This window comes from Balaenoptera ricei, chromosome 18 (genome assembly GCF_028023285.1).
Source record: "Balaenoptera ricei isolate mBalRic1 chromosome 18, mBalRic1.hap2, whole genome shotgun sequence".
Taxonomy (NCBI): domain Eukaryota; kingdom Metazoa; phylum Chordata; class Mammalia; order Artiodactyla; family Balaenopteridae; genus Balaenoptera; species Balaenoptera ricei.
The window spans coordinates 65,683,781-65,697,196 of record NC_082656.1 but is presented as its reverse complement, the minus strand read 5'-3'; the positions used below and the strand labels follow the sequence as shown (position 1 = coordinate 65,697,196).

Sequence of the window (13,416 nt, the reverse complement as noted above, 5' to 3'; positions counted from 1 at the left end):
ATCTATGGTTCAGGTGAGGATTTCACAGCTCAATGCCCTCACCAAGTCCCCTGCCCCAACACACACACTCACTTTAGTTGCATTAGCTACTGACAAGTGAGGGTTTTTTTTTTTTTAATGAAACGAATGCACCGAAATAAGAAGACAGGTTTACAAGGGGGTGGTATCGTTTGAGAACAGAATTGTCCTCAGCTGAGAATATCCAACTATGTTGTTTCAAGTAGTATAGAAAAAGTGCCTAGTACCGAATAGGTATTCAAATAAATATTTGTGTGTTTGTTTATAAGACTAGTCTTGTAAACTGAAATGGTTGCGGTGGGCTCAAATGCCCAGATTTTCCTTGTGGGATGACTGCAGAACTGAGGTGACAACCAGCAAAGAAATCAAGCGGAAGAGCTACAGCTCCACAGTGCTAAGAGCAAGCCTCCTCCCCGTACAAACTCAGAGGACGGATTTCAGACCCAAGCATCCGCCACAAGTTCTTCGTCCAACCAATAAGCTCACAGCATTTGTCAGTGTGTTGGCCTCGTAATTAGGTGCATTGCTTCAGTAAGATCTTAGCTCCAGACACCTGCTGCCGCGTTCGACAACTAAGACCTATTCTTCCAGACCGAATGTAAACTGGAAATCCCGCCCGCAGAAGGAAATTTGCGCGGAGGGGGCGCGGAGCACAGGGTGAAGGTGCAGGCACACGCGCTTACGAGAAGCAGAATCGACGCTGGCCACACTTACTGTATTCTTTCCCTTTCAACCTCTGGAAGATCTCATCCATGTCAAGTGGCTGCCCCATGCATTCTGTTTGATCGCCTGTTGCCGGCACATCTTTCAGGCGTTGCATCTACCCAGTGGTTCCGAGACACACACTGGGTAGTTTAGGTTCCTGCAAGGAGGGATTGATGCCCGGGCGCGGAGGGGCAGCTAAGGGTCACACCAGGGAGGGCGAGTCTTAATGACAGAGGAGACCGGCCGCCCTTGTCAGTGCCCCATTCTCCAGCAAAGGAGGATAAGGCAGCTTTGTGTTTTTACTGTCAAACTTACAGCGACCAACCCAACTCCGTCCACCGTACGAGAAAACAGCAACCGAGGCCCCCCGGCGGGGCACTGGGGAAGTTCCCACGCGGAACAGAAACGCGGTCAGGCCGCGCTGTCCCCCGCTGGCAGGTTTACCGGCCTCTTCCAGCGCCTCGGCCGAGACTAAGGGAGCCGGGCGGGAAACAAACGCCCAGAGCTCGGCTCAGCCGCAGGCGGAGTCAGGGAGTCCCCGGAGCTGCGCTGCGCTCGGAATGTTCACGCTGCGCTTCCCCAGATGCCTCCCCAGGATTCACCTTGCGCGGCCGGAGGGCCTCAAAGGTCATCTTCCCACGAAGGGCCATTCTGACAACCTGGGGAGCGCAGGGCCGGCGCTCCGGACGCCCCAGCCCGCGCCCAGCTCCGCGCCGAGTCCGCGCCTTACCTGCCCGCGGCGAATCCTGCAGCCCCTTGACAGGTCCCACCAGGCGCCACTGGAAAAGTTTCCGAACTTCTTCGCAGCTCTGCAAGCCCTCGCTTCGGGTAGACCCAACGAGAGCCAGAAGGAGGAGACAGCGACAGCCCACGCGCCAGGTCTGTGCGTCCATCATCGGTGTCCTGGTCACTCCTTTCCCCGCCGTGGACCCCCACTCTCCCCGCGCGCCTTGCGCTGGAAAAGGCTCGGCGGTCGAGGTTCCCAAGAGGTGCAATCTGTCGGTGGGCTGGGACGCCGGCTTCACCTGCGGGCCCTTGGCTTTCTCCGGAGGTGCCCCAAGGCTGAGACACCGGAGTTCTCGTGCAGAGCGCCGCCAGGTCTCCCTCTCCAGCGGGGCGAGATGGCGCCGCGTGAGCGAGAAAACGGCTGGAGCCGCACGGAGCCCGCGAGTATCAGGCTCGGGCCACCGCCGCGGTCGCCGGGGGCTCGGCTGGAAGCGGCCGACCCGGGACGCGCCGCCAGTCGAGCTCCGCGGACAGGCCCCGCCCCCGCCCCGTGGTCAGGCCACGCCCCCCGCGTGCCGCCCCGGGCCTCACCCGTGGAGCCTGTCAACGGTGGTCCACGCCGGAGAGATAGCAGAGCGGCGCTGCGTGGAGCCAGGAAACAACTAAAACGAAACCCGACCTCGCTCTCCCAATCCATTCCGGGGAACTGCAGTCTGATGAAAAGAAGAGCGAATGTACGAAGAGGCTCAGAGAAGACAAGAGATGAGAAACACCAACTGGGAATATTTCCATATAAATACTTCCGTATAAATCAAGTCCTCAATGCATAGGAATTTGTATTCGAATTGCATGAAATGGGATCTGGGCACAATACAAAAGGCAAAAAACTATTTATAGTTAAAGATCTCAATTGAGAGGCTTGATAGCACTTAGGTTTTAAGAGTGTACGTGAGACGTTATTCTTTTTAAATTGCTGTATGTTTGCTGCTTTGGAACATTGTTTTTGTAACATTACGATTTTCTGAAAAAATTTAGAAGTCATAAAAACTACATTCAAACCTTATAACGTTCTTATTTTCACAGTAAAATCCAGTTTATTCTCTTATTACCCTTTAGCATCATATTTTGCTTCAGTACTTTGTATCTATAAGGGCCCATCTGAGCTTTACCACTTCTGGAATTTCTTTAAAATATTTCTCAAAGAACTACTAGGGTAAAAGTGCTCAGGGAAGTTTCTCACAAGGAAGATGGAAAAATGAAGACTTTAAGTGATTTTAAAATGACAAAGGAATTTTGTCAATTTACAAAAGGACTGCATTAGAAACCATAAGCCAAAGGGCCAGATGTGCTTTTGAAATATGATTAACTTAACACTAAGACTGTGAATGACAAGAGTGTTTCATCATATACAGGCACCTGAAGACAGTCCTCCTCCAGTAAAACAAAACTACTTAAAAGCATCACGCCAGGGAGACTATAAGTGCTTTAACCACCTAAAGGGAATTTATTCTCAAATTTGAACCCTTGCCAAGAGATAGAGATGAATAATTTTAAGTCTTAGTTAAATGTCATGGGACTTTTTAATGATCATTGATATCAAAGGCAGCACTTTCAGCATTGATTAGCGTTGATTGATTAGATTGCTTGCTCTAAAATCATTCCAGGGCAATGGCTGAGATACTTCTTCAATGAAATAGCGCTTACTTGGCTTCTGACATCAATTCCATGAATACTAGATTTTTTTTTTTTTTTTTTTTTTTGGAGAAGCTCTCTTAGTAAATGAAAACTGAAAAAATTAGCTGCTTTTAAATTCACGGACTTCAAGCAAAGCTTTATGTATGTATCCTAGTAGGGAAAAAAACAAAAAACAAAAAAAAAACTGCCCCCTGAACCTACCAGCCACCAAGTGTGGAAAGACTGCTTGGAAGTCAACTCTATAAGAAGAACAAGAAGAATGACCATGAGTGTGTGTATGGTGCTTAGATGCCAGGCAATATTCTAGGTGCTTTTTAAGGGTAAGAATTCATTCATTTAATCTTTATAACAATCCTGTAAAGTAGTTACTACTATCTTCACTGTTTTACAGATGAGGAAACAGACACAGAGAGGTGAAGGGGCTTGCCCAAGGCCAACATACCTGCTAAGTGGTGGAACGAGAAATCAAACCCAGGCGTTGGAATCCAGAAGATGTGCTCTTAACCACGGGCTCTCCTCAGCCACTCCATGCCATACCAAAGAACCTAGTGGGTTACATTCAGTAACACAAAAGGCTGTTTATAGTTTATCCGGGTTTTTTTTACTAGTAAATATATATAATTTTTATCTGTGGAATTTTATTCTACTAGAATTCCTTCTATGTTAATATAAGGCTAATAAATCCCTAGGTTTTCCAAAAGTTCTTTTTTGTCTTACCAAGATCTCTCCTTGATTGAGTTGATCATCATAGAATAGCATTAGCATTAAAAGAATCTCAGAGATTACTTGGTCCAATTCATTCACTTGGAATCTCTAAAACAATTTGTCTTACAAGGATAAAATCACAAACACCACTGAGAATGATTGATGGTTCAGTAAAAACTAATCAACTAAGAAATACTGATTGAACACATACTATATTTTTAGAAAAACAGTAAGCTAGGCAGAATTGGGATTACGGAGACATGTAAGCAAGTTCTCGGTGTTTTTGCAATTTATTTCAGCGGAATAATTAGGTGGGGTGTTATATACAGAAATGGAGTAGGATCTAATGAGAAAATACATGTCTAGTCCATGTAAAATGTCCTCAATTACAAAAATAAATATTTTGTTTCTACCTCTTATTCCCTACTGCTACCACCATGGATGAGCTTTAAGACAAGCTTCCTTCTGCCAACCAGAATACAATAGCAAAGTGCCTTTCATGTGAACACTCTAGAGCAAAATCTCTACACACTGTACTATAACTAATCTTTTGTTCAGTTTACCTGTAAACATTAAAGATGAAGCTAGAGAGGAATGTCTGTAATTTGACAGTGATAATGCCTCGTTTTTCGCAAGTTATTCAATAAACATTTATTGAATGCCTTTTATGTAATAGCACTGTGTTTTGCTTTTGAAATACCAATACTTGTAGATAGAAGCATCTCTAAACAGTCATTATTTAAAATACACTTTAGTATTCTTCTAAATGCAAAGCTTCTAAGTAACCCTTTACAGCGTGTCAACTCAAGACCTTGTAAAGAGAAATAAAGAACCTCCAGCATGGTTTAGGTGATCTTAATGATGTCACATTGCCCTCCCTTCTGACTACTGCTTTAAGCTAATACCGGCCACTGGTTAGCTCACCCTCAGAAACTGGTTGGAGTTAACTCCTGTACCCAATCAAAATTAATAGCTAATATTTACTAAGTGCTTACAGGTATTCTCATTTAACGTTTCAACCACCCCATGAGACAGTCACTATTATACTCATGAGGAAACAGAGGTACAAAGAGATTAAACAGCCTTCCAGAAGCACAGATAAGAGTCCAGGTGTAAGCCAGGCATGCTGACTTCTGCACTCCCATGGCCACCACCTCTCCTGCTCTGACACACCGGACACCTGCCTTGTGGCCCCTGAACTCAACCCATATCATATATGGGTAAAGACCCTGGTGCTCGGTGCTCTTCCTTGGGGACAGCCAGCTGGACCTCATCTCTGTAGTGGTCCAGAGACCTGCAGCGGCTCTAACCCTGGCCCAACTCTACCTTCCCGGCAGCTGCCTGAGGTCCTACTTAACCCTTCAATCAGGAGGACTATAGTGTAAGAACTAAAATTCCAGGAGCTGCCTTGACCTCTTTGACCCTCGTGGGATCCCAAAGGCCTACTGGTGTGTTCTGCACTAGCCAGATATGCCCCCCCAACCCAGCAGTAAAGGATCCCTCCCTGGCCAGCTCCCCTATCAGCCAGACCAGCTCCATCCCACCTTATCGTCCACCTAACCGGTTTCTCGAAATTATCCAACAAGTCAATCACACCCTCCATGGGAACCAAGGGTCACCTACCCCTCTTGTCACTACAAAGCCTGCCTCTCACAGCCCTCTGGTTCACTCGCTCTCAAGTGGAACCCACACGTGGCCCTGCATGGCATGTGGTATCTTCCTCCCCTGGACTGAGTGTGTGTGACTCATAAACTGCTGTGGGTCTCATCTGCCCATCATGTGTCTGGCCATCTCTTATTAATTAGGGAGGGGGAGCCTTCCTTCATCAATGAGGTAAATAGGAGGCAATACAAATGCTTCCACTTAGCTATTTCCCCCCAAAATCCTGACTTTTGCCTTGCCCCACCTTCTCTCTCTCCCAAACGCTGCCCTGTTAAAGGGAGCCAAATTGGAGGTCAGCCCCAGCTGACCCTAGTAACGAATTTCTGCCACCAAGTAATCAGAAGGAAATTGAGGTATCTTCTCCTGATGTCTCCTCAGGTCAAGAGAGCAACTGTTCAGAAGAAACTGCCTGCGGGAGAGAACTCATAGCAAATTACAACATTCCATAAAATACTCAAAACCGGATACCAAGATGAAATGTTCATGGAAGTCAGCGGGAAACTTTGATCAGCAAACACATTTTCACGCAAAAGCTTTCTAAAGAGATATATCTATTGCTAATGTATATTTCCAATTGGAAAAACCTCATCTTCTAATCACCAGTGCATGTTTATCAATGATTTTGAAATATTTTAGATGCACTTATGTCATTATCTCACAGTAATTATGCTTCAAGGCAAAGACAATGTAACTATTTCTCAAAAAGCAATAGATAAATACACTGTTCCTGTGTGGAGGTTTCAAAAGTATTTCATACTGTATTTAATTTTACATCTTTTGTGTTTAATGAAAGACATTTGACTTCTTTCAGAGAATTTACTGAGAAATAAAAATATTAGTTCTAAATGAGAATGAAAGCATTAAAAATGACACTAAGAAAGGAACCCAGGGACACTCAATGAGTTTATGAAACTAAATTTCTTCAAATAATTTTCTTCTAGTCCGTATATAAGAACATGAAAACGGTGTTTTTCAGTTGTGACATACATTACATGTGTAAATTACAGTACATTATAATGGAAATGAATACAGTACAAATTTCTCTCATTTGCAAATGTAGACTTTGCACCAACTAATATGAACCCAACTATTTTTGATTTACAAACAGAGTAAAATCCAGATTTAAAATTCAGTTTCATCATTAATTATGCCAATATTTTAAGGAAAGACAATTGCATTAACAAATAAATTCAGTTGTTATCTCTCTGGAATATATAATACTCCTCCTTAAATGTTTTTCAGAAATTAAGCGAGGCAAAAAAAATATCTTTATACCTGTTTGTTGCTGGTTGTTTAATGTGAGAACTAAAGGGTCGCAGAAGTTTATCTGCCAGACTATAAGCCTTGTGAGATCTAGTGAGCCTGCCATATCCACCGCTACACTCTGAGCCATGAATGACTGACTGCATTTTGTGTCCATCCATAACTTTACTGAATGAATTTGGCCCCCATGAGTTTGATGTTCTCATGTGCCCTGTATTATCTTTATTAGATTTCTGTGATTATTTTTTTTTCACATCTTTATTGGAGTATAATTGCTTTACAATGGTGTGTTAGTTTCTGCTTTATAACAAAGTGAATCAGCTATACATATACATATATCCCCATATCTCCTCCCTCTTGCGTCTCCCTCCTACCCTCCCTATCTCACCCTTCTAGGTGGTCACAAAGCACCGAGCTGATCTCCCTGTACTATGCAGCTGCTTCCCACTAGCTATCTATTTTACATTTGGTAGTGTATATATGTCCATGCCACTCTCTCACTTCGTCCCAGCTTACCCTTCCTCCTCCCCGTGTCCTCAAGTCCATTCTCTACTTCTGCATCTTTATTCCTGTCCTGCCCCTAGGTTCTTCAGAACCTTTTTTTTTTTTTTTAGATTCCATATATATGTGTTAGCATACAGTATTTGTTTTTCTCTTTCTGACTTACTTCACTCTGTATGACAGTCTCTAGGTCCATCCACCTCACTACAAATAACTCAATTTCATTTCTTTTTATGGCTGAGTGATATTCCATTGTATATATGTGCCACATCTTCTTTATCCAGTCACCTGTCAATGGACACCTTGGTTGCTTCCATGTCCTGGCTATTGTAAATAGAGCTGCAATGAACATTGTGGTACATGACTCTTTTTGAATTATGGTTTTCTCAGGGTATATGCCTAGTAGTGGGATTGCTGGGTCGTGTGGTAGTTCTGTTTTTAGTTTTTTAAGGAACCTCCATACTGTTCTCCATAGTGGCTGTATCAATTTACATTCCCACCAACAGTGCAGGAGGGTTCCCTTTTCTCCACATCCTCTCCAGCATTTATTGTTTGTAGATTTTTTGATGATGTGTGATTATTTTTCAAGCAGCAGTCAGCCTTTTAATTTCAACTTAACTGCTACATTTTTACCTTCAAAGTGGACACTATCTCTATCTGATAGAATAGTATAAATAAACACTTTTGAAACCAGGTTTTAACTTCCCGACTAAAATTATGTATGGGTCATTGCATCAAGTATCTGACTTTCAATAAATCTCTGATGTCTGTTTCATTTCTTTTCATTTCCTTTCCTATGATAAAAATGTGAGGTCAATGTCTTAAACATTTAATGTTACTACCAAATTAATTATTAGTCAAGTTAAAGAATTGTTTTTCTAATTGTTTTTCTGCAGCTTATATTACAATATCTTAAATATTCATATCTTCAGATAAGATGAATTTTAATACTACACATTAAATATTCTCCAGAATGATTATTCATTATCTGTGTCATTTTGGACAAGTTGTTAAACCACGCTGACACTCTTTCCTTATTACGTAAAATGAGGGGGAAATAGAATACCTGTTATGTTATTGACAGGGTTAACTGAGATAACATATGTGACGTGTTTTGTTCAATTCTTGGTTCATATAAGCACTCAGTAAATAGACATTATGATTCTTCTCCATTGGAAAAATACCGGTCATTAATTCCTGATCTGTTAGTTACATCCCGGATGTAATTAGGACAATAAACCCGCTCCTCTGAACCCAACAACTGTTCAAAACTAAAATCTTTTGCCCTCCTCATATTCATAGTACAATTTCTTCATATTATTTAGCATTTATGCACCTGTCAAATTATTTGGGGTGATGGGGGGTAATGGCAACAAGGAGCTTTATCTCAACTCAGTGTCAGGACAGGAGAGTCTAAGTTGCCCAAGGTCATGAGTTAAGTCATTTTTTAAAAAAATACTCCTCTCAGAACATAATGAGCACTTACAGCAAGAACTGGAGACTAATTATCGTTAGCTTTTTAAGATGCAAAGTGTAGACGCTCTACTAATGATAAAGCCTCAAAATTGATAATTATCCTTGATTAACGAGTAGGCAAGTTCTTCCAGAGGCTTTCACGGCCGTGCGCCATTGTCATAATTGATCTTTAATTGTTCCATCTAAAAACTCCTTTTATCATATGTTTAATCTTTGCTATTTATAAATAAGGTCCAGGAACAGGCCTTATTAACTACCCCTAGATGTGATATCACTTTACAAATGTCTTTGCAATTTAATTAGCATTCAGTCTAATTCTTTAGATTTGCATATGAAAAGGTACAAGCAGTTCATGCTCTCAGGCAGAAAGGAGAAATCCCTTGCTCTGACCACTTTTGAATTCCCTTCTTGATCCAGATTTTGTGAGAAGAGACAACAATCCTCCCTCTGGAGGTGGCTGCGGAGATTTTACATAATTGCCAACTTTCTGCTCCTGAAGGAGAATTGTACTCTGGTCTTTCCTATCTTGGGAGGAAAAAAAACTCCATCTGACCTACTGCAGTTCCTATATATCATCCTAGTTTTCCCTCACTCTTCTTTTTCTGCCCATATTCTCAAATGATCTTGTAACTGTTCTCCTGATGTTAACAAATCACATTAGTCCAAAAACCTCGTGGCCCATTTTTTGCATAATTGGCTGAACCTGAGGTTGCTAAACATTCTCTTAAAGTCATTCTCTTAAAGCTCTTCAGCTTCCTTGGCAGTGCGGCCCTAGTGCTCCTAGCTCTCCAACATTTCCTTCTCTATTCTTTTGCCTGTTTCTCCCCCTCTCTCCTGCCTCCCAATGGTTAGTATATCCCAAGGCTTAGAACTTAAGATTTGCTCTTCTTTTCCTACATATTTCTAGAAGGATGTACTGGGTTGAATAGTGTTCCCCTCAAAAAATTCACGTCCACCCAGAACCTCAGAATGTGACTTTATTTGGAAATAGGGCCTTTGCAGATGTAATTAATCAAGGATTTGGAGATGATATTATCCTAGATTTAGCGTGAGCCCAAAATCCAGTGACTGGTGCCCTTATAAGAAGATGAAATAACACAGAGACAGAGAAAAAGGAGATGTGAAGAGGGAGGCAGAGACTGGAGTGATGCAGCTACAACCCCAGGAATGCCAAGGATGCTACAACCACCTGAAGCCAGAAGAGAGGCATGGGATGGTTCCTTCCTTAGAGCCTCCAGAAGAAACCAGACCTGCTGACACCCTGATTTCAGACTTCTGGCCTCTTGAACTATGCGAGAACAATATTCTGCTGTGTTAAGCCACAGAGTTTGTGGCAGTTGTGGTAACTGGTTATGGCAGTCCTAGGATAATTTAACAAACACAAGACCCTGAAGTCTGTTCTTTTTATTAATAAAATCATCCTTGCTAACCCAGAATGTATTGTATCTGCTCTCTCCTCTAATGTCTCTATGTAATATAAATTACAAGACTTGGCAATTTATCCACCTTTCTCTCATATTCATCTTTTTCATTCCAACTACCTCACTCTTTCTCATTAAGTTAGCAGTTGATTGCATTAGTTTCCAGAGAGAGTTCATCACTTAAAAATCTCTTCCTCATCTAAATCATCCTCCTGGGCCCAGGTCAGTTTGTATCAGGCCTGTACTCTATTCAAAAAACTGAAATATTATTGAATTGATTATTAATTGATGGCAAAGCAGACTCCACCATCTAACCCTGTGTTTCTTCAAATATAGTTGGGGGAATACCTGCATCATATCAACCTAGTGTATTAGAATGCAGATTCCTGGACCTTATCCAAAAATAGATTCTTGGTTTGGGATCCAGAGTAATTCTCATAAAACACGTATGCAAGCTCAGTATTTAGGCTTAGTGAAAACACTTTACTTTGCTGTAAATCCACTCTCCTTCCTACATGAGCCAATTGTTTTTTCCAGCGGGAGAGAAATCCATGATTTACCACTCTCCCCAATATACCTTGTTCATTTCTACTTGTAAGCATCAGTTAAACCTGGAATTACTTCCTTCTTCCTCTCTTTCTTTCTTTGAAAGCTCAACTCGTTTCCTACATTATTGTGCCAATCATTATTTGCTGCTCAATTACGTATCATTATTTAAGTTATTATGTGGTTATGCTTTGTTTCCCTAAGAAAATCTTAAGCTGCCCCACATTGCTCAAAAGATCTAGGAACTCAGTAAGTATGTGTTGAATCAATGCCTGAAAGAAAGGCTTGGAGCAGCACCTTAAAAGGCTAATCAATCTCTGTAGGAGACTTAGATGTACACTGCCTCATTAGAAAGTAAACTAATGGGAGTGGAGGCTCATATTCCTACTCATTGCACTCGAGTACAATTAAGAAGGCTGATGGATGATAATTTAATAATGATAACATGTCTGATATTTGCTCTTCAGAAATTTGAGGGTAGATATCTAGACTTAAACTACCAATTTTAAGTCATATTGTCTACTGGTCTAATAGCTATTCAATTAGTCTTAATGCAATAAAATTTGACTCGTAATTTAGGAAAATAATTATTATGTTTATAAAAGTATAATTTCAAAACTAAAATCATACCAGTCAGTATTCATTACTTATTTTCAAATACAAGTCATTTCATTGACTGACAAATATCTATTGAGCATAACATGTACTATGCAAAACAAAATATTGATTACTTGGTCCATAACATATTAACCATGGAAACTAAACATAGAATGATATCTACTGCTCTTTATGAAGGGGAAAACATAAATATTCTGCAGAGAGAGATCTACAATACACAGGTTCTATCAGCCTGCTTTATCTTTTTAAATCCAAATAAATGTAAATAATCACAAATAACATTTTAAGGAAATTTCTCTACAATCATAAAGCAACCTATGCTTTTTAACTGTGACTTGGCTTTCACTAATTAGCTTATGCCTAACTCAGAAGAAAACAAAAGTTTCTATATTTCAGAATTCAAAGCACATTCCCTGCATTCTCTGTTCCTTATTGTCACTTCAGATGTTACCTAGAGAAAAACTGGAGAAGCCATCATACTAGATCTCCAATATCACCCTGTCCACACATTTAACACAATGAATGTTCCCTCAGAATCCAAAAAGCATTACCTAAACCACTCATTTAGACCAAACCCCGCTGAGTCCTTTATCAACATCGGTGTGCCCTGAATCATTTCATTGATTCATTCTAACATCAAAGCACCTACAGGCCAGGCTCTGTTCCAAGTACAGAACTAAAGATGCAGAGCTGAATCACATGCTGTCTCTTCCTTCAAAAAATTCACAGTTCAGGATAGACAAGCACATAAACAAATAAGGACCGTAAAGGGTTATGGCTGCCCTCGCCAGCGTGCAAAGAAAGGCTACAATGGCTTCCCTAAGCAGAAAGCTCAAGAAGCAAGCTTTTGTCTTGTGCAATTGCTTAACACATGTCCTTCTAATGTTTCAAAATGCACTTTAATCAAATACAAACTTTAAAATAAAGTACAAATACCTCCTTATGATAAGTCATTGTATCTAAGGGGATATCTATGTATCTATGTTGAGACTCATTAGGTTTAGCAAGCATAGATTCATGCTCTTATTCTCATCCACTCAGCGCACTAATAAAAAATAATCCATATATCACATCAACACGATAGCATATAATGTTGTCCATAAAAATTTTACTTTAAAAGTTTCAAATAACTCGAGGAATATCAGATGAGAAAACTAAGATTGAGACGTAGATAGAACATGTTTGCAGCTGTGGTAAAAACTGCATAGAAAACAGGATGATAAAAATACACTAACTGGTTATTTCTGGTTTATTACTTTCTTTTTTATAGAATCAGGCTTTTCCAAATTTATAGTTGAAATCTGAAAATAAGCATTTTAAACAAATAAAATTCCATACTGGCCTCAGAAAGGAATCTACATTCCCCCACATTAGAGAAAGGAAAGGAAGTAAACTAAAAGATGAGTGGAAGCAAAGAGCTCTAAAAGGAAATGCTTGACTAACATTCCTATAACAAGAGATTTTCAGATTGGTTTTTTTTTGAGATTTTCAGATATTTGATAGGACTTTATGACTGTTCATTTTGCAGCTCAGTAAATTTTTAAATATGAATCTTTATATCCAAATTAATTAATGTGCCTGAGGGTTTAAGCAGCTAAGTGGAAGCATACCAGGCTCTTCAAGTTATTCAAAAGGTGCTCAGCTCCTGTCTCTGCCCTTCTCCCCTGTGGCTTCCTCTGCTCCCAGGTCCCTTGCTCCTGCCCACAGGGCCTCAGCACTCCCCTTCTCTCCGGTAACTTCTCCGATGGGGAGTCCGAGAGGCGGCAGAGAGGAGACAAAACCAAGTCACTGTAAACAGCCAAGAGTGAAAAGATAAGCAGTAAATCTCAACAACTATCTAAAAAGCTCCAGAGGAACCAAAGAATATGTTACTGACATGTTTGTGCTGATTGTATGCTAATTTGGATAATCTGTAAGTAAAATACGATGTTGTCCCTGTTACTTTATTATTACTTGACCAGTGAATCCTCATTAAGTTTCTTTGCAGTATTTTTTGTGTTGTTTCTTAAAGTCACTTTTAATCACATTACTTAAAAAAAAAAAAAGCAAATTACTTCCTCCTCATCAGCCCCTGGATCTA

The 13,416-nt window shown here is 40.9% G+C and overlaps 1 protein-coding gene across 2 annotated transcripts in view; it reads right to left on the bottom strand.

The window, feature by feature from the left end:
- Positions 1 to 1,827, bottom strand: part of GPC5 (glypican 5) — a 1,396,728-nt gene extending 1,394,901 nt beyond the window's left edge. For both annotated transcript variants that reach the window (XM_059902813.1, XM_059902814.1), the window contains exon 1: positions 1,454 to 1,827. In XM_059902813.1, the coding sequence (XP_059758796.1) occupies positions 1,454 to 1,619 (166 nt within the window). In that variant the 5' untranslated portion in view covers positions 1,620 to 1,827. The remainder of the gene's footprint in view (positions 1 to 1,453) is intronic.
- Positions 1,828 to 13,416: the final 11,589 nt, after the last annotated feature.